The 25,047-nt window shown below is 47.8% G+C and overlaps 1 protein-coding gene across 4 annotated transcripts in view; it reads right to left on the bottom strand.

The window, feature by feature from the left end:
- Positions 1-18,923: 18,923 nt before the first annotated feature.
- The window catches only part of DOCK1 (dedicator of cytokinesis 1), a 556,998-nt gene continuing 550,874 nt past the window's right edge, over positions 18,924-25,047 (bottom strand). For all 4 annotated transcript variants that reach the window (XM_070781087.1, XM_070781089.1, XM_070781088.1 and 1 more), the window contains one exon: positions 18,924-20,106. In XM_070781087.1, the coding sequence (XP_070637188.1) occupies positions 20,011-20,106 (96 nt within the window). In that variant the 3' untranslated portion in view covers positions 18,924-20,010. The remainder of the gene's footprint in view (positions 20,107-25,047) is intronic.

Below are 25,047 nucleotides of genomic sequence, written 5' to 3'. Positions count from 1 at the left end.
CACAGTTCAAAAGCATCAATTCTTCGGTGCTCGGCTTTCTTTATAGTCCAACTCTCCCATCCATACCGGACTACTGGAAAAACCATAGCCGTGACTAGACAGACCTTTGTTGGCCTTCACAGGCAGTAGCAATTCACCTAGTTGGCTACCTGTAGGAACCAGGTAATTTGAGCAAGGCAGTGGATGTCTTTTTAACCTCCAACTGTCAGACTGGATTGAGAATAATGAAGTTTGACAAGACTCAAGTTGAAAAAGGGTTCATCACGACAGATCGGCTACAAGGTCTGAATTTTAACACAAAGGTAATACTGTGCTGTGATTGAAAAGTTAGCTAATCTGTGTGTTTTTCTATAAAACACAGCACTTCACAGAAAAAATGTGCACCCAACCGACACTAGAGTTCTTGGCTTTGGAAATACATTATTCAACGAACATTTACAGGTGTATATATTTGAATAACATGTTATTTAAAAAAAAAAAAAAAGAATTTGCTGCTCTGTGTCGCGTACAAAGCCTACCCCTGGGGATGCAAAGAGGAGGGAGCCTAAGCCTGTCCTCAGAACGGAAGGAAGGAAGACATGACTCAAACTGGCTGGGACCACTCCAGTCGAAGTGCTGTGAGGAGCCAGGGTGATTTGGGAGAACACTCTCCTGAGCCTGAGGGTCAGGGAAAGCTCATCGAGGAGACGATGTCTGTTTCATCTCTTAAGGAAGACTGAGGGTATGACAGAGTGGGGAGGAAAAATAATTTCAGGCCGACGGAACAAAGCGATCATATATATTTTTGGCAACCCACTCCAGTACTCTTGCCTGGAAAATCCCATGGACGGAGGAGCGTGGTAGGCTACAGTTAATGGGGTCACGAAGATTCGGACACGACTGAGTGACTTCACTTTCATTTTTCATGTACATCTAAATAAGCAAAATAATGTATAAATATATAGAACTTTATACAGTTTAGGTAGTACACAAAATATACATGGGCTAGGTACAAAATGTTTAAATATTCTAAAAAGTAAAGAATTTTTTTTTTAAAGTAAAGAATGTTTAAGTCACTTTCTCAGATCACAATGCAATCAAATTACAAATGTATGATTTAAAAGAAATCTTAAAATATTTTGAAAGTAAAACTTTTCAGTCCTGTAGTTAACATTTGAGACAAGAGGAGATCAGAATTGCAATCATAGAATATTTATTTAATAATGACAATGGGAACTTCAAATGTAAAATCCTCAGTTATACTCTTATACGTTCTTTATTATTAAATTGAAAAATTGTAAGCATGCTTATCATTCAACTAAAGAAGTGAATGAGAAAAATAACCTGAGAAAAACATGATGAATAAATTAATCAAGAGAAAATAATGAAACTGGAATATATTTTTAAAACTCAAGACTCAGGCAGACCCAAGCACTGTTTCTATAAAAAAAAACAAAAACAAAAACAAAAACAGTGAAACAGACAAGCCTCTCGAAAATCTAATCAGGAAAAATGATTGACGACGAAAGCACACCGTTGTGAGTGAGAAAAGGATAAAAGCCAATGCAATCATTTCAAAGACGAAGAATAAGCAACTCTAAAAAAGCAAGGCATTTTAAAATTTGAATGAAACAGGTGATTGTTTTAGGGAAGCACAACTAAACCAAAACCAATTTCAAAAGAAGGTGAAAACAAAGAAGCCAAAAATAATTTTTAAATCTATCAAGAAGGTATCACAAAAATCAAAACCCCAAGCTCTGATGCTATTGAACACGTCTGTCCATCACGTTTAATTCCGTCACCCTTTGCCATGAATACTGGTATCCCCCACTTACACAGTAATCCCATTTCTGTTTCTAAAGCCAGTTGTTCAATAAGGACTCGTTACCCTTCAACCAGGGGCTTTCCAGATGGTAAAGAATCTGCCTGCTAATGCAGGAGACACAAGAGATGTGGGTTTGATCTCTGGATCGGGAAGATGCTCTAGAGGAGGAAATGGCTATCCACTCCAGTATTCCTACCTGGGAAATCCCATGGACAGAGAAGCCTGATGCGCTATAGTCCATAGGGTTGCAAAGAGTTGGACATGGCTGAACGATTTACCTTGCATGCACGAATCCTTCAGTCACACTTGCTATGATTTGATGACTTCTTGGCATGTCAGGGGTGGGTAAGACCTGGGAGCTAGCACCGGTTGGGTGTCCAGTGGCGCACAGGCCCAGGATGGAGTCCCTGAAGCAGGGAGTTGCCTGGGTTGTTTGCTCTGTGGAGTTCTGAGTCCCAGGTTGAATTAATTCCCAGGATAGACAGGCAGCAGGAAGCTCTGCCAAAGTGGTCTTCCATGTGGTCCTGTAAGTCAAGCCTGCATTTCTGCCCTGCTTGTTATTTCTATTTCCCAGGGAAGAATTCCTCCTCTCTGACATATTCCACTTTGCAGGGGGAGGGAAGTTGTTCAAGCCATTCATCCATTCTGCCTCCCATCCATCATCCTGGCCAAGCACCCAGTACGGGCAGAGGTCCAGGTGCTGAGGGGCTGGGAAGCTAGACCAGCCCCCAGCCCACCCTGATGCATGGACCATAGCCTTGGAGGCTAAAACCAGGCGCCCTCTTGCACTCTCTCCTCTCGTAACAAGGCAATATGCACCCTGGAGTAACGAAACCCTTTTCTCACTGACGAATACTATCCTTAGTAGTGTGTTCAGCTCCTCTGGAGATGAGGTCTATAATACTGCTGAGGACACAGCTGGCAGTCTTCCTGGGAGCGTTGCTTTCACGATGGGTGGACAGCATGCTTAACAATCAGGCAAGTCTCAGGGGCTGTGACGGAAGGGGCCGGGTTGAGAGCAGAGAGCAGGGAATGCTGGGAAACTCCTCTGCCTGTTGTGTGGCCCAGCTGGGGAATCAGCGTCTACACAACCCGGTTGTGAAGTGAGTTCTTCCCTTCTGCTGAGCCCCCAGGGACGGCTTTCCTCCGCATGATCCCAGACCACCTTCTGAGGTGCTTTCTGACTCAGGGGCCTCATCTCCTAAAAGCTCGCCATGTGACCGGACAAGACTGGGCCGGCAGGGGTGCCTGCAGAAGACCTGCAAAGGGAAAGCGGGGCTCAGGACTCAGAAGCTCAACAGTGGTGGTGTGAATGGACCCAGCTGGCACTGACCAGACAGCTGGCATCGTAAGAACCAGGGAGGCACCACTGTATTCATCCTGTTCTGGGTGTCCAGCTGTCGTTTTGAAATAAGAGCTCCTCCAGCAAGCAAGTTCTAGGGTGGACAGAGAGAAGGAACTAGAGGCTGGACCTTGACTTGGTTCATAAAGGTGACAGGCTCTAGACCATGAAGTCCAGAGTGTTTTCCTGGACTCATGGAGCTGACCATGGATCTGTGCAAAATCTGAAGCGGAAGACTCTCTGTGCATAAATACACCTTGGTAAGGCTCACAATGGCTATCATGGCCAGGCAGGGCTCCATACAGACCTATCCTGGATTCTGGAATTCATTATTGAGGAGCTTAATGTTTTATCATACAAAGGAGTTCAGCAAGATAGGCACTTGGATGTTTTCAAAGTCAATATGCCCAGGAGAGAGTCATATATTAAAGATTATGCATTTTTAGTTTTTTTTTTCTTGTTATTATCGCTCCTGACATTGGTTTCTGCTGACTTCGTTTTTCATTCTCAAAAGTTTCTCATAACTTCGTGTGATGGTTTAACTCATGCAGTAATTGTTAGTTGTATGTTTAATGTGGAAAGAGCCCAGAATGAGGGGCTAATGGGAGACCAAAAATGTTAAGGTTATTGAAAGCCAAGTCCACTTTCTTTGGGAGTGGAGTGGGGTGAGCTATGCAGCTGGTGGCAGCTTGGACCCCGTGACCAGGCTCAGTTCTAACTAGGTTTGGAAGGAAATGATGGACGAGGCCCTAAGGATACGAGAAAGGAAGGCGTGCCAGGTAACAAGTGAGTCCAGGCGCGAATTAGGGATGTGAGAGCTGGACTATAAAGAGAGCCGAGCACCAAAGAATTGATGTTTTTGATCTGTGGTGCTAGAGAAGACTCTTGAGAGTCCCTTGGACTGCAAGGAGATCCAACCAGTCTGTTCTGAAGGAGATCAGTCCTGAATGTTTATTGGAAGGGCTGATACTGAAGCTGAAACTCCAATACTTTGGCCACCTGATGCGAAGAACTGACTCATTGGAAAAGACCCTGATGCTGGGAAAGATTGAGGGCAGGAGAAGGGGACGACAGAGGATGAGATGGTTGGAAGGACATGAGTTCGAGTAAGCTCTGGGAGTTGGTGATGGACATGGAGGTCTGGCGTGCTGCAGTCCATGGGGTCTCGAAGAGTCGGACACGACTGAGCGGAACTGAGACAAGCAGACAACAGAGGGACATGGGGGCGCCTCTGAGTCCTGAGTCTTCCCGTGACCTCCTGCGCCCTCTGCTGGCAGATTGTGTGCACTGCGGTTTCTCCTGTGAGTTCTGTTTTCTGATGGCAGGCTGTCTCTCTCTGCCCTTAGTAAAACCCCAAGGCCTTTCCCAGAGCCAGTCCAGCACACAGGTGGAGGGTGGCCAAAGTGTTTCCTCTGGCTTGCTGTCCTGTCCTGGTCACTGACACCTCCTGCCCCTGCATTGATGTGGCTGGCCTGGGTTTCCAATACTTAATCCCTCCTGTGGGGGCAGGGGCTTCTCCCCTGGGACCTCCTTCCAGGGTGGGGAGGAGGCTCTGATTCACACTGTCCCACAGCCTCTGATGTAGCCCAGGTTTTTCCAAAGTGTGGAACCTGAGACAGGTGGTTTGCGTGGGGAAGTGAAAGGTGCATACGGAGGAGATGATGGAGCAGAACTCACCTGCCCACTTCAGCACCGAGGATCTGTAAGCCGGTCACAGACCACACTCTGCCGAGATGGGCGACTTGTCAGTGCGGTTCCTGGGCTGTGTCATATGCCGTGAGGATGCTGTGCCTTTTCAAGCTGTGCCTTTTCCAAGCTCACACTTGGAGCTGCTGCTGATAGAAGGCCTCCTCCTGTGACCCTGTGTGTGGAGGGAAGTGCTTGGGAGGAGGGGGAAGGAGGCTGAAACCCTCACTGGGCCCCAGGTGGATTAGCACATCCTTCTCACTTCCTGCAGACAGCTGGGAGCAGGGTGGAGTGCAGGGTCCTACTCGAAGCCAGTTAGATCCGGGCTGAAGTGCTGGGTGTCTGCTCAGCTTGCTCTCCTGTCAAGTGGATATGATCCTGTCTAATAACGCAGAGAGGGTGTCTGGTGCATCGAGAAAGACACAAACAGGTGCTCCACAAATGACCTTTTGGTTTCAACAGCTAGCTATTTGTTAGCAGCCTCTTCTAAAGCATCTCGCATGCGCTTGTGCACCAACACACGCGCACACACACACACGCTCAGACACCCGAGGTCCCAGGAGACGGGCCTCTGCAGCATCTCCCAGGAGCTAAGGAGGGCTCTGCTGAGTCTTCAGCTGCTGCTCAAAGCACCTGCCTGGCCCCATTGCCTTCACTTACACACAGGGAGGAGAGGAGGTGGCCAAGCATTCTAGAACCACTCGCCTACTCTGTGCAAGCCTCCACTGGCTGCTCCACAGGGCAGAGGTGTCCTGGGAGGAGCTGGGGCAAAGGCATCCCTCTGGAGCTCAGAAACATTAATTCATTTTGCCACATGTCTTGTGCTCTTTTTAAAAAAAATATTTTGTTGAAGTATAGTTGATTTACAATGTTGTGCTAATTTCTTCTGTGCAACAGAGATTCAGTTATATATATATATATATATATACATTCTTTTTCATATGTTTTTCCATTATGGTTTATCAGAGGATGTTGAATATAATACCATGGGCTCTACAGTAGGATCTGGTTGTTCATCCTTTCTATACATAATTGGTCGCATCAGCTAACCCCAAACTCCCACTCCATTCCCCCCTCTGCCCACTTCCCCCTCTGCTCCTCTGAGGCATCACGGGGAACACATGTGCTGAGCGAAACATTACCTGGCCTGTTGGTGTGGAAATGGGGACCTTCCTTTGATGGGAAAGACTTGGCCACATCCTAGGTGAAAATTATGATTAATTGAGAGAACGCCCCCCTCTAGTGTCCCCACTCCTTCATTCATGTGCAAATACCAATGAGGTGGGGCTGGAGTTATCAAAGCAGTTTGGGAAATTCACTGATGTGAGAGTCAGTGCTTTCAGGGTGCGTGGGTCTGGACTCCAACAGCCCCCCAAAAATCCCTTCATTTACCAGCCCGGGTCAAGCTCAGGGTGACGGTGGTCCTGTAAGAACCTCATGCCATCCCAGACAACAGAAGACCTGCACAGCCTGCTCCCACCAAGTCCTGCAATGAGTGTTCCTTGTATCAACACGTCTTCTTCCCCAAGAAAGAACACCCACCCACCCACGGCCGCATGATGACCAGTCAGTTTCAGTCATGCTGCCCTGTCGCTTCATGCTCCTTGTCTGGCAGAAAGGAGAGCAGTGGAGGCAGGGCAGTTCTAAGGGGAAAATTGTTTCTTTAGTGCAACTGTGACCTGAAGAACAAGCAGCGCTCCCAGGGAAGCGACTTAACAATGGGTGAGGAGACACCGTTGCCGCTGGGCAGTGGTGGGCACCGCCCAGAGGAGCAGCGGAGCTTCCGTCAGCCTCCTGTCCATGCCCATCGATAGGGAAGCCATCAGCAACAGCTCACGGACACGCCAACAGCTCACGGACATGCCTCCCCCGACCAAGTCATGGAGTCGTGGGAACGTGGTCTATGTCTGGATAGCCTAACTGAAGAATTCGATCCAGGCTGGAATCCCAGCTTCTCTCCAATGAGCTTGGGGACTTTGGCAAAGAGTCTTGACAGACATGCTGCCCCCACCGCAAATGGAGTCAATCACAGCACCCACTCCCCTAGATGGAGATTTCCAAAGTCCAAGAAGGACACACGCTGCCTCCATTGTGTCTGGCACTGACCGCACGTTACGTCCCCTCAGCCAGACCAGAGGGGTGACCAGGGGCACGCTCGCAGCCGTAAGCAGCCAACACCTGCGAGGAGAACAAGCTAGACACACAGCAAGAAGCAGCAGAGACGTACGGAAGGTGAACGAAGAACAAATGAAATAGAGAGCAGAAAACCAACTGGGGAAAATCACCAGAACTAAAGGCTGGCTCTTTGAAAAGAGACCAAAGTTTAAGATTTTTCTATGATCCATATCCCTAGACTCAAGATGGCATTTCCCATCCTGTCAGAGAAATCTCTAGCAAGAGATGCAAAGGGTGAGATTTAGCCTTGCCATAGAGACAGGAAAAGAAATGGAAAAGAAATACAAAAAAGCAAAATGGCTGCCTTACAAATAGTTGAGAAAAGAAGAAAAGCAAAAAGCAAAGGAGAAAAGGAAAGATATAAGCATCTGAATGCAGAGTTCCAAAGAATAGCAAGGAGAGATAAGAAAGCCTTCCTCAGCGATCAATGCAAAGAAATAGAGGAAAACAACAGAATGGGAAAGACTAGAGATCTCCTCAAGAAAATTAGAGATACCAAGGGAATATTTCATGCAAAGATGGTCTCAATAAAGGACAGAAATGGTATGGACCTAACAAAAGCTGAAGATATTAAGAAGAGGTGGCAAGAATACACAGAAGAACTGTACAAAAAAGATCTTCACAACCAAGATAATCACAATGGTGTGATTACTCACCTAGAGCCAGACATCCTGGAATGGAATGAAGTCAAGTGGCCCTTAGGAAGCATCACTACAAACAAAGCTAGTGGAGGTGATGGAATTCCAGCTGAGCTATTTCAAATCCTGAAAGATGATGCTGTGAAAGTGCTGCACTCCATATGCCAGCAAATTTGGAAAACTCAGCAGTGGCCATAGGACTTGAAAAGATCAGTTTTCATTCCAATCCCAAAGAAAGGCAATGCCAAAGAATGCTCAAACTACCGCACAATTGCACTCATCTCACACAGGGACAGAGGAGACTAGTGAGCTGCCGTCTATGGGGTTGCAGAGTCGGACACGACTGAAGCGACTTAGCAGCAGCAGCAGTAGCACATGCTAGTAAAGTAATGCTCAAAATTCTCCAAGCCAGGCTTCAGCAATACATGAATCATGAACTTTCAGATGTTCAAGCTGGTTTTCGAAAAGGCAGAGGAACCAGAGATCAAATTGCCAACATCTGCTGGATCATGGAAAAAGAAAGAGAGTTCCAGAAAAATATCTATTTCTGCTTTATTGACTATGCCAAAACCTTTGACTGTGTGGATCACAATGAACTGTGGAAATTTCTGAAAGAGATGGGAATATCAGACAATACCAAACCACCTGACCTTCCTCTTGAGAAACCTGTATGCAGGTCAGGAAGCAACAGTTAGAACTGGAAATGGAACAACAGACTGGTTCCAAATAGGAAAAGGAGTACATCAAGGCTGTATATTGTCACCCTGCTTATTTAACTTATATGCAGAGTACATCATGAGAAACGCTGGGCTGGAAGAAGCACAAGCTGGAATCAAGATTGATGGGAGAAATATCAATAACCTCAGATATGCAGATGACACCACCCTTATGGCAGAAAGTGAAGAGGAACTAAAAAGCCTCTTGATGAAAGTGAAAAAGGAGAGTGAAAAAGTTGGCTTAAAGCTCAACATTCAGAAAATGAAGATCATGGCATCTGGTCCCATCACTTCATGGGAAATAGATGAGGAAACAGTGGAAACACTGTCAGACTATTTTTTGGGCTCCAAAATCACTGCAGATGGTGATTACAGCCATGAAATTAAAAGACGCTTACTCTTTGGAAGGAAAGTTATGACCAACCTAGATAGCATATTAAGAAACAGAGACATTACTTTGCCAACAAAGATCCATCTAGTCAAGGCTATGGTTTTTTCAGTGGTCATGTATGGATGTGAGAGTTGGATTGTGAAGAAAGCTGAGTGTGGAAGAATTGATGCTTTTGAACTGTGGTGTTGGAGAAGACTCTGGAGAGTCCCTTGGACTGCAAGGAGATCCAACCAGTCCATTCTGAAGGAGATCAGCCCTGGGATTTCTTTGGAAGGAATGATGCTAAAGCTAAAAGTCCAGTACTTTAGCCACCTCATGTGAAGAGCTGACTCATTGGAAAAGACCCTGATGCTGGGAGGGATTGGGGGCAGGAGGAGAAGGAGACAACAGAAGGTGAGATGGCTGGATGGCATCACCAACTCGATGGACATGAGTTTGAGTAAACTCTGGGAGTTGTTGATGGACAGGGAGGCCTGGCGTGCTGTGATTCATGGAGTCGCAAAGAATTGACTGAGCGACTGAACTGAACTGAACAGTTTGAACTGATAGAGAGAGGGAAGACTGGGATTGAGACTTGCTGATTTGCTTTTTTTTTTTTTGGCTCTTTCTATGAGTCTGTGAAATTAATGGCAGGTTTTTCAGTGAGTGAAAATTAGGCAGAGGTGCAGGGTAGTTGATCCCCTGGGGCCACCCTAAACCAGTGGGAATCCAAGTCTAAAGACCCCATCTCCACACTCACTGTCAGGTCAGGGAGACCTAAGGGCTGGTGATGAGAATATGGCAAATCGTTGGCCACCAAAGGGGCAAGGTGACTGTGTCTGCTGGTCTTACACAGGTTGGAATGAGGACAAGGTGGATTCACTAATGTGGTGAACAGTTACAGTTGACCCAAGCTCCAGTTCCAGAGAAAACAGATGGCTTCTCTCTGCATCCAGCCTGCCCCTTCCCCAGTAGAAAGAGCAAATGGTGTCTGAAGACACAATACCAGGGACAAAGTGGACACCAGACAGCCAGCAGCTCTCCACCTGCAGCAGGAGCTGAGCGTGTGCAGAGGGTCTGGTGGGGGCTGCCCCAACTGGGGAGGAGGGATGCCCAGGAGGAGAAGGGGTGGCAGCTGGCACGAGGGAGGCAGGGGTCTTCGAAGCAGGAAGATGTCCACGTCCTTTCTCAGAGTCATCACTCTTCTTTGACGCACATGTGCCGTAATCACAGAGCAGGAACCCATGGTGGGTGTACAGCCCTTCCGGGGTCCTCCTTGCCCACCCAGAAAGAGTTTCCAGTTGCCAGATGGCTTCTGTGGTCTTCAGGGAGGCTGACAGGACCCTGGGAACAAAGAGTGGAGAACTGGAAGGAAAGACTTCCAACAGAGGGGAGAATGACCCGTGAAAATGCGTAGACACACAAACATTTGGGGGTAGGAAGGTGTGAGCTCTCCCAGAGGTTCCAGAGAGAACAGGGAAAGGGGAAGAGAGTGTAGGGACTCAGGTGCGTTTGGGTGGAGGCTGAAGGGTGACAGGGATGGGGAGAGGGTATTTTTTTTGAGGGGGAGAGGGTATTTTTAAGTTGCTTTGCAGGACTTTCAAAAAACATGCCCGCTGCTCCTCCCCTTCTGTTAGACTCGTGGATTTCCGCAAGACCATTGATTTCAATTCTCATGCTTCTTTGAATCAACTTTTCTCAAAGATGGAGTCACCCAAGGTCTTGGCTACAGTGTGAAGATGGACTTGGCCCCTTCTGTCAGTGAAGGTATGCACCGGCCAGGCTGGGGGAAGACCTGGCCACCCCTGCCCTTAACCATCTTCTTTTTCTTTCATCATAGATATCTGTGAGAGGTAATGTGAAATGGTCACTACCAAATTATTGGAAGGATAATAACTTTGAGTAATTAATACACACACGATTTGGTAAGGTACTGTAGCATGAACAGCCATCTTCAGGAATTGCAGCTCTGGCTCATAATAGCATCGTTGTCAGGAAACTAACTGCAGCCCCATGGGCTCCTTTGTCACACTTGTAGAGAAAAATAAACTGGCCCAGTAAAGCAGCCCAATCTGTTGCTGGGTTTTAGTACTGAGTGATGCTTAACACTAGTTGGGGAGGCTTGGAGCCTTCAGAAAAATGAGACTCGCTTACTAAACCTCCCATTTCTAATCTGAAGTCAGTTCTAAAGTTGTCACCATCAGGACTTCCCTGGTAGTCCAGTGGCTAAGACTCCATGCTTCTAACGAAGGGATCCAGGTTCGACCCCAGGTCAGGGAACAAGATCCCACATGCTGCAACTATGATTCAGTTCAGTTCAGTCGTTCAGTCGTGTCCGACTCTTTGGGACCCCATGAATCGCAGCACGCCAGGCCTCCCTGTCCATCACCAACTCCTGGAGTTCACTCAGACTCACGTCCATCGAGTCAATGATGGCATCCAGCCATCTCATCCTCTGTCTTCCCCTTCTCCTGCCCCCAAGATTCAGTGCAGCCAAATAAATACATAAATACTTAAAGATCTCACCATATAGAAAACCAGCTGTGGGAGGCTGCCCAGTGCCTCGTGCCTGTCAGATTCATGTTACACATCCTGATGAGTGGAGAGTCTCATAACTGAGGATGTTGAGCCATGTGAGCTCTAAGGGTCTCTCCGGGACAAAGTTCTGGGTCTGTTTTCCACTTTTCTAAAGCAAGTGTCTTTTACAGTTGTGGACCCCACACCGTTTACTACTGATGGCAAAGCAGGCAGAAGGATGACCATGGTGAATGTGTGCTCTCCAGTACAGCAGGGTTTGAAGTTCAAGTTTGCCTTGCAGAGGAAGTGGGCCTCCCATTCCTCTCTGCTGGTCCATCCCCCACCCTGAAGTTCTGGGAACTGGGCCTGGAATGACTCTCATATCGTTGAACGTTCTCTGTAATTTATTTCATGTAAACTTTCTCTTCACTCAGCAAGAGGTACTGAGGTCCCTGTTCCATTCAGTTCAGTTGCTCAGTCGTGTTCAACTCTGCGACCCCATGGCCTGCAGCACGCCAGGCCTCCTGTCCTTCACCCTCTCCTGGGGCTTGCTCAAACTCATGTCCATCTAGTCGGTGATGCCATCCAACCATCTCATCCTCTGTTTTCCCCTTCTCCTCCTGTCTTCAATCTTTCACAGTATCAGGGTCTTTTCCAGTGAGTCAGATCTTTGCATCACGTGGCCAAAGTGTTGGTGTTTTAGCTTCAGCATCAGTTCTTCCAATGAATATACAGGGTTGATTTCCTTTATGATGGACTGGTTGGATCTCCTTGCAGTCCAAGGGACTCTCAAGAGTTTTCTCCAACACCACAGTTCAAAAGCATCAATTCTTCGGAGCTCAGCTTTCTTTGTAGTCCAACTCTCACATCCATACATGACCACTGGAAAAACCATAGCTTTGAATAAATGGACTTTTGTCAGGACAGTAATGTCGTTGCTCTGCTTTTTAATATGCTGTCCAGGTTGGTCATAGCTTTTTTTCCAAGGAGCAAGTGTCTTTTAATTTCATGGCTACAGTCACCATCTACAGTGATTTTGGAGCCCCCCAAAATAAAGTCTCTCACTGTTTCCATTGTTTCCCCATCTATTTGCCATGAAGTGATGGGATCAGATGCCATGATCTTAGTTTTCTGAATATTGAGTTTTAAGCCAGCTTTTTCACTCTCCTCTTTCACTTTCATCAAGAAGCTCTTTAGCTCCTCTTTGCTTTCTGCCAAAAGGGTGGTACCATCTGCATATCTGAGGTTATTGATATTTCTCCTGGCAATCTTGATTCCAGCTTGTGCTTCATCCAGCTCGGCATTTCACAGGATGTACTCTGCATATAAGTTAAATAAACATAATGACAACATAGAACCTTGATGTACTTCTTTCCCAGTTTGGAACCAGCCTGTTGTTCCATGTCCAGTTCTAACTGTTGCTTCTTGACCTGCATACAGATTTCTCAGGAGCCAGGTCAGGTGGTCTGGTATTCCCATGTCTTGAAGGATTTTCCACAGTTTGTTGTGATCCACACAGTCAAAGGCTTTGGCATAGTCAATAAAGCAGAAATAGATGCTTTTCTGGAACTCTTTTGCATTTTCAATGATCCAATGAATGTTGGCAATTTGATCTCTGGTTCCTCTGCCTTTTCTAAATCCAGCTTGAACATCTGGAGGGTCATGGTTCATGTACTGTTGAAGCCTGGCTTGGAGAATTTGAGCATTACTTTGCTAGTGTGTGCAACTGTGCAGTAGTTTGAATATTCTTTGGCGTTGCCTTTCTTTGGGATTGGAATAAAAACTGACCTTTTCCAGTCCTGTGGCCACTGCTGAGTTTTCCAAATTTGCTGACATATTTAGTGCAGCACTTTCACAGCATCATCTTTTAGGATTTGAAATAGCTCAGCTGAAATTCCATCACCTCCACTAGCTTTGTTTGTAGTGATGCTTCCTAAGGGCCACTTGACTTCACATTCCAGGATGTCTGGCTCTAGGTGAGTGATCACACCATTGTGATTATCTTGGTCATGAAGATCTTTTTTGTACAGTTCTTCTGTGTATTCTTGCCACCTCTTCTTAATATCTTCAGCTTTTGTTAGGTCCATACCATTTCTGTCCTTTATTAAGCCCATCTTTGCATGAAATGTTCCCTTCAGATCAGATCAGATCAGTCGCTCAGTCGTGTCTGACTCTTTGCGACCCCATGAATCGCAGCATGCCAGGCCTCCCTGTCCATCACCAACTCCCGGAGTTCATTCAGACTCACGTCCATCGAGTCAGTGATGCCATCCAGCCATCTCATCCTCAGCATCAGAGTCTTTTCCAATGAGTCAGCTCTTCACATGAGGTGGCCAAAGTGCTAGAGTTTCAGCTTTAGCATCATTCCTTCCAAAGAAATCCCGGGGCTGATCTCCTTCAGAATGGACTGGTTGGATCTCCTTGCAGTCCAAGGGACTCTCAAGAGTCTTCTCCAACACCACACTTCAAAAGCATCAATTCTTCGGCGCTCAGCCTTCTTCACAGTCCAACTCTCACATCCATACATGACCACAGGAAAAACCATAGCCTTGACTAGACGAACCTTTGTTGGCAAAGTAATGTCTCTGCTTTTGAATATGCTGTCTAGGTTGGTCATAACTTTCCTTCCAAGGAGTAAGCGTCTTTTAATTTCATGGCTGCAGTCACCATCTGTAGTGATTTTGGAGCCCAGAAAAATAAAGTCTGACACTGTTTCCACTGTTTCCCCATCTATTTCCCATGAAGTGGTGGGACCGGATGCCATGATCTTCGTTTTCTGAATGTTGAGCTTTAAGCCAATGTTCCCTTGGTATCTCTAATTTTCTTGAAGCGATCTCTAGACTTTCCCCTTCTATTGTTCTCCTCTATTTCTTTGCATTGATGGCTGAGGAGGCTTTCTTGTCTCCCCTTGCCATTCCTTGGAACTCTGCATCCAAGTAAGTGTATCTTTCCTTTTTTCCTTTGCCTTTAGTTTCTCTTCTTTTCTCAGCTATTTGTAAGGCCTCCTCAGACAGCCATTTTGCCTTTTTGCATTTCTTTTTCTCGGGGCAATTCCATCCTTCTGTCTTCATATTTAATTCCCAGTGATCCTCCCTCAGGGAGGCATTGTTTTCCCCAAGGGGTGATCAAGGGAGGAGAAGCTGCAGCCATGGGCCCCATCTCTGCCCACTCTGTCTCCAGGGCAATGATTGAGCCTCCTCTGGAGTCTGTCAAACCAAAGGAAGCAGCGTCTCTTTACTCGAAGGCTAAAATAATATGAAGAACCCTCACATTACTAATATTTCTGAAACACTGAGAGATGAATCTGATGTTCCTTCTCTATGATGATAGCTTTGCCTTCCAAAGTTTACTTTTCAGGGGAAAAAACTTCAGCAAGGCATTAAAAACCCACGTACATCATCTGTGTTCCCTGCAGAGAAATCAAAAATATGTAGGAGCTTAAAAATAACCCTGCCTTTTCCAGGTAGCTCCTCACTCGATATTAAGTGCCCTCCTCTCCAATGCAAGTGTTCATGATGCTAAATTAACTGTTAACAAGCACTTTAAAATAGTATAAATTATGCTAATTCAGAAATATTCCCGTTCCCAAACTGATTATTTTTAACCTCCCAAATTGCTGTGCTTTTGCATCAGCAGCTGAGGAGTCGGGGCACTGTGAGCAGGCATCTTTCTGAGTGACTTCTGAATTCCTGGCCCTTTCCACACATGGTTTCCAGGGACATCCCTGGCTCATGCCCTGTGCCCTCTGGCTATGCTCCGTTGTGATTCTGGGAGGCAGAAGGACACCTCCAGCCCTGACCTGTGCTGAGTGTCATCCCTTAAGGTCAGGGCCACGTGGGAAAGGTCATCTGCTTCTGCCAGAGCCGCCATATGGGATGGAGGGCTCTCGTTGGCTTGCTGGCCCCTGCTGGGGGTGTACATTTCTCCCCACTCACGCCTTCCCCCAAAATACATCACAGACTCTGATGGTGAGTGGCAGAGGAGTGTGTAATTTCTTCTGTTGTGTCTCGTCACAACAAAAATTTGAAGCGACGGACGAGCTTTATAGCTCTCGGATGGACCAGTGTTACAGCTCCGTGTTACAGCTCAGTTTTATTTAGAAAATAAAGGAAAATACCTCCTTGAGGCTTGAGGGCATGATGACCCAAAAGATGCAAAGAGAAGAGAGAGAGACAGAGACCCCGGCCCTTTGGCCCCTCTTTTCATGTCTTTTCCTCCCCCCTGGGCCTGCCCTGTGTAAATTGGGCTCACCAGGAGTGCTGTTTGTTCTACCTGAGGTCCTCACTCTGGTCCTCAGACCTTCCTTTGTTCTATTTTCATGGGCTTTTCCCTTCCTTGTCTTTTAGCCACCACCATTCTGGACCCTGTTTTCTATTCTAACCCCCTAATGGTGAGGACACCCCCAAAGTCTGTGTGAAAGGCCTCTCTGCTCATCCTTGCCTGGTCTTCACCACATGTCCTTCAACAAACTGAGCTGCCTGTTGGGTGTCCTTCAAACACACAAGGCCCACTCCTGCTGTGGGGCATGTTGCTTTCACTGAGGTGTAGCCATAACGAGGCTTCATTTAATGGAGTGAAGTTTAGCAAAACCCAGAGCCATATCTTCTTCCTTTGAGGGAGAGTCCCACCTGCCCCTCTCTTGCCCTCAGCTCCCCATCCTATGCCCCCCCCCCTCTTCCCCAGCATGGATGCCCATCTTGCTCTTGTCCCAGTCATGGCCTAAAGGCAGAATTGTTTAGGAAAAAAGGGAAAGAAAGAAAAGAAGCTTGATTTTTCGGAGCATGAAATCTCTGAGAAAGTCCTCACAGAGGAATCAAACGTGCCTGGAGTCACCCACGATGAGAAGCAAGTCCACTTGGGGAGACGTGGAGGGGACCCCACAACTGGACGCCACCCAGCTCCCCAGCCTCCCTGAGCTGCCTCCTCCCTGCGGGTCTTCCAGCCGTTCCTTCACAGTGGGGGGCTCCCCCTCATATCTGGGAGGTAGCAATTACTGCTCCTCCCCACTCCTGACTCTCCTGCAAGTCTGTCCAAGTCTACTCATTCTCCGGGTGTCCCCCAACGTCTGTGTGAAAGGCCCCTCTGCTCTGCCCTGTTCTGCCCAGTGCTCACCACTTGTCCTTCAACAGACTGAGTCCTACTTGGCTGAGGTCTCATCCATCCCCTAACCAGACTCTGAGATCCATGAGGACAGGACTGGGTGTCTTCTAGGGCATTGTGCAAAGTACCTGCCATGGAGCTGTAGACATGCTCAAACTGTTTCATAAAATGGCACAGCCAGTTACAAGAAAGAAGAAAGAACAGATGAAATTCGGCCCTCCCCAATACTAAAAATGTGCTGTGCTCAGTCGTTCCATCGTGCCTGACTCTTTGTGACATTATGGATTATAGCCCACCAGGCTCTTCTGTCCATGGAATTCTCCAGGCAAGAATACTGGAGTGGGTTGCCATTTCCTCCTCCAGGGGATCATCGCCACCCAGGGATTGAACCAGCATCTCCTGCATCAGCAGGCAGATTCTTTTTACCACTGAGCCACCTGGGAAGCCCTATATTGAAAACAATTGTTAAGTATTAGCAATGGCTAAACAGGTGGCCCTGGAGAAGGCAAAAAACAGAGAGAGTAAAAGGAATATATCACTGCATCGAGAGAGGCAAGCTGTGCCCTGGAAACTCCTTCTAGAAGGAATGCCTCCAGAAGACACTTGACACAGAGGTCAGTTTTTCCTTGACTAGTTCTGTAGCCCAACCTTGATTTAAAAGGCAAAAAAATAAAAAATTAAAAAACTGTGTCTGCCTAGTTTGAGAAGTTCATTTTTTAAATAAATACACTTACATATTTATATTAGGAAATTTCTTTAACACATGTAAAATGTGTCCACGTTTCCTTTCCTGTTAGATTTGCCATGCACCCAGCCCTCTGGAGCCCAGTGTGGAATTCCTGGCGACTGGGGGGATGAGGACATGGGGGAGGGCCCTGGGTGGGATATGCAGTCCAGGGATTGTCCAGGGAGACTTTGTGGGGTAATTCGTGGTGCAGGGCAAGAACTAGAACCCAGATGCTGTTCTAGAATAAAAACAACCATTTCCAAAGGGCCAGGACTGGTTCTATAAATTTCAGCTATAGCTTCTGCTATGTGAAATGCTGACTATCCAAAAACTCCCTGAGGCCAGGGGCTGGCCCCTCCCAGGTGGGTGTGTCCTTGTAATCATTTTAGGATGGTGGTGAATAGCCAGTTTCTAACATACTCAGAGAAGGCAATGGCACCTCACTCCAGTACTCTTGCCTGGAAAATCCCATGGATGGAGGAGCCTGGTGGGCTGCAGTCCATGGGGTCGCTAAGAGTCGGACACGACTGAGTGACTTCACTTTCACTTTTCACTTTCATGCATTGGAGAAGGAAATGGCAACCCACTCCAGTGTTCTTGCCTGGAGAATCCCAGGGATGGCGGGGCCTGGTGGGCTGCCATCTATGGGGTCGCACAGAGTCGGACACGACTGAAGCAAGTTAGCAGCAGCAGCAACATACTCAGTGGAGGATGAATATTCATATTCGTCAGAGAGTAAAAATTCAAGCAGAAAAAAAATCCATGTTCACGTGTATCTAAAATGTCCTAGGGTGGACTGGACATTGAAGACAAGTTCAAATAAACTGGGGCACCAGCCGTTGAGCCAGAGGAGGCTGCTCTGAGTCTCCTGGGTTCTGTCACAGCCTCCTGGAAGGCCTGGCTGGAAGAGACAGAGTCACAGCCTGTGTTTGAGCCAGGACACATCTGGATAGCATACAGGACTCCAGTGCCTTGTCTGTTTCTTACCGTCTAAGCTTCAGAGAAACCTGGGAAGTCTGATGCCTCTCAAGTGAAATGGCACATCCCAGGAAATGAAGCCCTCGCTCACGTTGGACACTGAGAAGGTTAAAAGGAGAGGTTAACAAGGCTTAGCCAGGGGGCCCTGGGGTTGGGTTGAGGGAGTTCCAGCCTGAGCCAGGCTCAGCTCTGCTCTGTCTGTAAGGACACATAGACAAAGGGTCCTGGGACCTGAGTGCTTTCTGGGCTCCAGGTCCCAGACAGTTAAACAGAGATGAAGAGCAGTGTTTGAGGAAGATGCACACGTGTATAAACATGGATCACAATGCTCTTTAAGAAGGCAGTGTCAGCTACAGATTGGCACTCGCCATCTCCCTCTACAAGGATTAAGTCAGGTAGATGCTGCTGCAACTGCTGACCTTCAACACTTCCGGAAAAGAGTTCAGGGTGTAGAGCAGAAATGAGGCACTCTTTGCTCTGGAACAAACTGGCAGAACAGGTCTTCAGATAGTTTTTCGGGAGCCGATTTTATGAGCCCAATTCTTATATCTCCTCATTTCTAGAAAAGCACTAAAATCCTTCATGGGGATCACTGCTCCTCGTGACTAACAGAAGCCTCCTGCAAAAAATACGTGCTTGACTGCACGTACTCCACTGACCTCCCGCTGCGGTCTCTGTGGAGCAGTCTCTGAAGTGCTATCTGAAGTGCTGTCTCCCTGGCTATAGTTCTCACTTTGCCCCAAATAAAACTTAACTTGCAACTCCAACTCTCACGATGTGCATTTTCTTTTTTTACGTCAGGAGCAGAATATAAGCAGTGGCTTTTATATTCTCCATCAGGGGATAATAACATAGAATGTCAGACACTGAGACTTTTTAAACAACAGTTTATTTTTTGTTGTCAATGACTAACTCTTGGGCCTACTAGAAGAATATCATGATTATAGTCAATAAAAAAATATAGATGATAGAATAAAATATTAGGTTATACAAAGTTAGTTTTTTTTTTTTTTTTTTTTTTAAATCATTGTCCAGGAACATTTTTAGGGCTTATGCTTTGTGGAGGGGGAAAAAAAAAAACAAGAAAATTTAATTTGTGTTTCTTTTTTACACTTCCCTCAGTTACAAGTTAAGAACACATATTGAGAATCATTTGTGGGTGCCTAGGACAATAAACAGAAGGACCACAAAAATTAAAACAAGTTCTAAAGACCCTCATATATACAAACTTCTGTACAGAATGAGCCCAAGAAGAATTCACCCAATTAAAACCATCGCCTGTGGTCTACATATCCTTTTTTTAAAAAGAGAGAAAATGGATCTTCCTACACTCATACTTACTCTTTCCACTTGATCCAGTATTTTTAATGGTGTCTCCACTCCATAAATTAGTAACTGTTCAGTAGCAGAGAAATATCCTATTTTAAATTATACCAAGGGAAATCAGGAACTTCCCGGAAAGGGCTGACCATAGTTGTCTGAAGGAGACTGAAGGAGCCCTCAACCCACAGAAAGCACACCACCAGGTGAAGGCAGGAGCATTCCGTGAGACATCCTGGGAGAGTCACCTGGGGTCTAGTGGGGAGCTGAGGACTTGTCCACTGTTAGTACACAGTTCTAAACTCTCCTTCCTGTGTTCTGCTCAGGTCAACTGGGCTCTTTGCTAATGTGTCATCTGGCACAAACAGGAAGGGCTTTTGGGCAAGACTTAGGCTCTTCCAAGATGGACACACTCAGACGCTGATAAACACAGCCGCGTGTCCCGGGCCCGTACCCGCCTCCTTACTCCCTGATGCTAAAGCCCGCTCACCCTGTGGCTGGAGAAGAAATCCTGTTAGGGAAAAGCAATTGCACTAAAGGTCAGACATCACAGGCCCCATGAGGTAAACGCCAGACGTGGGAGGAGATGTGAGGGAGGGGAAGAATGCCGGCTAGCCCTTCGGGGGATGCCGCGGCTTCACTGCACGATCCCCGAGTCCACGGAGGTCTGCTTGCGCGTCGTCTTGGGAGGGGGCGGCGGCGGGGTCTTGCTGGGCAGAGGAGGAGGCAGATGCTGGAAGACAGAAAATGAGGGGATGGCTCACTGCTGACGCTCTGGCAGGAGAGACGTGGTCTCTGGGAGGTTCTGACCTGGTAGGGGGATGGGCAAGGGAAGCAGCCCTGGGTGGGAACATCCTCTCCCTGCAATGCGGGGCTGGCAGGTCACCACTCTCAGGACTGGGCTGCTGGTGGCCACAGGCCTTTCCAGGGTTTCTGATGAACCACTTTTCACAAAGCACACACATCAGACATCTGAACAGCCTCTGAGAAGTGTAGCCACTGCTCTTTGGGTGGCGGTCTTAATCGTGCATGCTTGCATGTTCTGTTGTGTCCGACTCTTTGCAACCCCGTGGACTATAGCCCGCCAGGCTCCACTGTCCATGGGATTTCCCAGGCAAGAATACTGGAGTGGGTTGCCATTTCCTTCTCCAGGGCGTCTTCCCCACCCAGGGATCAAATCCGTGTCTCTAGCATCTCCTGCCAGGTCTTCAGTTGTGGCGTGTGAACTCTTAGTGGCAGGATGTGGGACCTAGTTGCTAAGACCATGGACAGAACCCAGGCCCCGAAGTGCAGGCGGATTCTTTACCACTGAGCCACCTAGGGTGGTTCTAAATCCATGTGCTCTTGATCGAGGGGCGCCTGGAAATGGACTGGTTTCAGAATTGGGCAGTTGAAATGGTCAAGAACAAGGGAAGGGGGACAACGCAGGACCCAGGGCCACCCAGGCAGCCTGGCCACGTCACAGCTGAGCCCCCCTGGGAAGAGGACCCACAGGCCCTTCCTTACGTCCCTTGAAGATGCTCAGGGACAAACAAGTCCTCAGAGGTGCTCTCTGGAGCTGGGCCAGAGGCCTGCCGTGCTCTCAGGAATGGAAAGGCCACACGAGAGAGGGTCAGCCGGGCTACACTGGCCCCTGCGGCCACCATCCCCCTGACCTGTTGACAAAACAGTCTCTCTCCCACAGTCTCTTCTGCATTGGTAAATAACGGGGATGAGCAAGGTTGAGGGAATGTTTAAACTCTTCATGGAGGAAGCACAGTTTATCAAGAAATGGCTGCAGCTGTCTTCCAATGCTACAGATAAACATTTGCAAAGCAGAACCAGAGACACAGACGTAGAGAAACAATGTATGGACCCCAAGAGGGGCAGAGGGGGTGGGATGGATTGGAAGATTGGGAGTGACACACAGACATTCCTGCATATAAAATAGATAACTAATGAGAAGGACAGGAAAGTCTGCTGTGGTGCAGTCCACAGAGTTGCGAAGAATCAGACACAACTGAGTGACTGAACAACAACGAGAACCTAATGAAGAGCACAGGGAGCTCTGTGATGACCTGAATGGGAGGGAAATCCAACAAAGAGGGGATATATGTGTCTGTATAGCTGATTCACTTTGCTATATAATATAAACTAACACAACATGAGAGTCCCTTGGACTGCAAGGAGATCCAACCAGTCCATCCCAAAGGAGATCAGTCCTGGGTGTTCATTGGAAGGACTGATGTTGAAGCTGAAACTCCAGTACTTTGGCCACCTCATGCAAAGAGCTGACTCATTTGAAAAGACCCTGATGCTGGGAAAGATTGAGGGCAGGAGGAGAAGGGGATGACAGAGGAGGAGATGGTTGGATGGCATCACTGACTCAATGGACATGGGTTTGGGTAAACCTTGGGAGTTGGTGATGGACAGGGAGGCCTGGTGTGCTGCGGTTCACGGGGTCGCAAAGAGTCGGACATGACTGAGCGACTGAACTGAACACAACATTATAAAGTAACTATACTCCAATAAAAAATTTTTTTTAAGTTTTTTTTACAGAAACAGGTGGCTGGCTGGATATAGCCCATAGTTTGCTTTTCAATCTCAAGAATGAATTTACAACTGTAATGGTGACAGGAGACACTGAATGGACCTGCCAGAGTGTGAGTGACCAAGGGCAGCTCGTGCCCTGCGCTTGGTGGGCATGTGACATGCACGAGAGGTCACGTGTTGACCACCTAGGTAAATGAATGAGTGAGTGAACAGATGAATGCATGAATGAGTGAGCAGACGAAGAAATACACAGACCAGGATAAGCAGGCACGAGTCACAGGCAGAACAAAGCAGAGGGGCTCGCAGAGCACTGTCCTCTGTGGGTGAGAGTGCGCTGTTAACAGCCTCTCAGGGCAGGCACACGTTCAGCTCAATGTGAGAAAAGAAGTTTCAAAGGCAGGATGGTGGCAAGGCAGCGTCTAACTCATCACCCAAGTTCTTCCTAATTCACAGGCAAATAAATACTAAAGTGACCAGGGCTTAACAGAGAGAAGAGAGTCAAGGTGGAAAACAGAACTGATATAATGATTTTTAGACATCGTAACAAGAGAGGTAAAAGAATAGATTTGTAGTGCTCAGTCATTAAGTCCTGTCTGACTCTTTACGACCCCATGGACTGTAGGCCACCAGGCTCCTCTGTCCAGGGGATTTCCCAGGCAAGAACACTGGAGTGGGTTGCCATCTCCTTCTCCAGGGGAATCTTTCCAACCCAGACATGGTAAGAATGGTCAAAAGAGGGACTTCCCTGGTGGCCCAGTGGCTAAGACTCCTCGCTCTCCATGCAAGGGGCCTGGGTTCTATCCACGGTCTAGCAACTAGACCCCACATCCTGCAACTAAGAGTTCACACGCCACAACTAAAGATCCTGTGTGCTGCAACTAAGAACCAAATAAATAAATGAATATTTTTAAAAAACGATGACAAAAAGAGAAAAAGAATGGTCAAAAGAAATGCTGATTTCCAGGTCTGATGAGACGGTTGCTTGTTTATGTGTGGAAGTAGACGGTAAGTGTGAGCCATTTTTAAAGAAAGGACGATTTAAAGTGGCAACAGCTAGACAGCTGACTCCAAGCCTGAGGGTGATGACAGGAGGTGGTGGACCAGCCCCCAGAGCAGGCGAACGATCGTAGTCCTACAGCAGATCTCAGGGCCTGCCAGGGAGGCGCCCGCGGACACCGGGTGATGACACCCTGGCCCACAGGCCTGTGTCCTGAAGGCGCGCTCATGCTGCAGGTGAGTCAGAGAGCAGACCAAGAGCAAGGAGACTCGGGTGATTAATATCGTGGCATTCACAATGCCTTTACACATGGAGCCAGAGCTGGTGTGTGTTTGCCCTTCCACTAACAGCTGCGGTGGCTTCCAGGTGGCTCAGCAGTAAAGAACCCACCTGCCAATGCAGAAGACACGGGTTTGATCCCTGGGTGGAGAAGGTTCCCTGGAGAAGCCAATGGCTACCCACGCTGGTATTCTTGCCTGGGAAATCCCATGGACAGAGAGGAGACTGGAGGGCTACAGTCCATGGGGTTGCAAAAGGGTTGGACATGACTTAGCAACTAAACAAAAACAATACAATGCAGAAACTGAGATCATCAAATGTCTCCCCTGAATTGACCTGTAACAAAAATGGATTTGCTCTCATTTTCAAGTTCAGAGTTTTCAGTGTCGGGAGACCCGGAGGACATTCTTGTCTTGCTTTTCCAGTAAAATACAGGTATGAAAGGTGAGGGAATCAGTTAACTCCGCTGTTAGGAAAACAACACCCCAACCAATCAACGTGCCCACTTGGCTCCCTGGGTCTCCTTTTATTCTAACCTGTGGTTAAAACCTGTGGGAAGGGTCAGGCTTACGCTTCCTCAGTTGCTACCAACCATTCCAGCTGCCTGGCCCCTTCTCCAGGGCTGGCCCTCCATTGTGGAATCTCGAGGGACAGAGAGCTGATTCGCAAGTCCCTTGGAAGTACAATCCATTCCTTCAGCCCTGAAGACGAAGCCCCACTGCTTATTTGGTTTTCTTACACAAAAGCAATAATCAAATAAATACGGTGTTGTGGTGATCTCAGTTGCTCAGTCGTGTCCGACTCTTTGTGACCCCACGGACTGTAGCCCGCCAGGCTCCTCTGTCCATGGGATTTCCCAGGCAAGAATACTGTGGTGGGTTGCCCTTTCCTTCTCCAGGAGACCTTCCCAACCCAGGGACTGAACCTGAGCCTTTGTGTCTCCTGCACTGGCAGGCAGGTTCTTTACCACTGAGCCACCTGGGAAGCCCCGTCAAATAAACACAGTGTTAATAAATCCCCTGTCTTTTTCACTCCTTTCACAAGAAGAGAGAATAAACTTGCAAGAAACTTGGTGAGAAAGTTTCCATTAAAAAAAAAAAAAGAAGGATATAGGATTTATATTGTTTTAGAAGGGGAAAGAAAACCCACACCTTGCTGTTATGCAAAGGATCTTGACCACAGAGCCAGCTCGTGTCTCCGACGTCTCCAGGAGCTCGGCTGCTGTGCAACTTACTTTATGGAGACTGACCGATTGATTGCCTGAGTCAGGGAGGCTGCTTCCCTCTTCAGCCCGCAAGGCTTCCATTTCACTGGGCTGTGAGCAGCGTGGCCAGGGGATGGAAGAACCTGGACGCAGATCTCCCGGCACCGTGGGGTCATTTCAGAGGCACACGCTGACCTCTGCATGTGGCCAGGCCAGCCAACAACAGAGCTGCCCGAGTGACCACAGCCTTGAGAAGCAGGAGAGAAGGTGGGGGACCTCAGAAGAGTGTTTCCAGAGCTGCCAGTGGGTTAAAGTGGCTTTTTCGGGGTTTTAGCTGATATTTGCATCAGTAGGCAGGCCCAGAGGCCTGAGCAGTGAGCACACATCAGACCAGATGAATGACAACTTCCATGGGGGGACCAGCCTCAGGACTGATGCGTAGGAGGGCCCTAGTTGGCTGATCATGCTGGTGACAGCCAGCACCCCGAATCTACACGGGTGGGGATAGGTCCCAGGGCTAGAGGCGGGACTAGGAACGGGCAGCCTCGAGGAGCTGGGTTGTGCTCCAGCTGGAGCCAAATCTCGTGCTCGGCACAGTTTCTTTGTGTGGCGCGCACCCATCCTCACCCACACACGGCCAGTGGGAGAGCGAGGCTGCCTGG

The sequence above is a fragment of the Bos indicus genome, chromosome 26 (genome assembly GCF_029378745.1).
Source record: "Bos indicus isolate NIAB-ARS_2022 breed Sahiwal x Tharparkar chromosome 26, NIAB-ARS_B.indTharparkar_mat_pri_1.0, whole genome shotgun sequence".
In the NCBI taxonomy this organism is placed as follows: Eukaryota; Metazoa; Chordata; class Mammalia; order Artiodactyla; family Bovidae; genus Bos; species Bos indicus.
The sequence above is the reverse complement of the archived record's forward strand: the minus strand, read 5'-3'. Positions and strand labels throughout refer to the sequence as shown.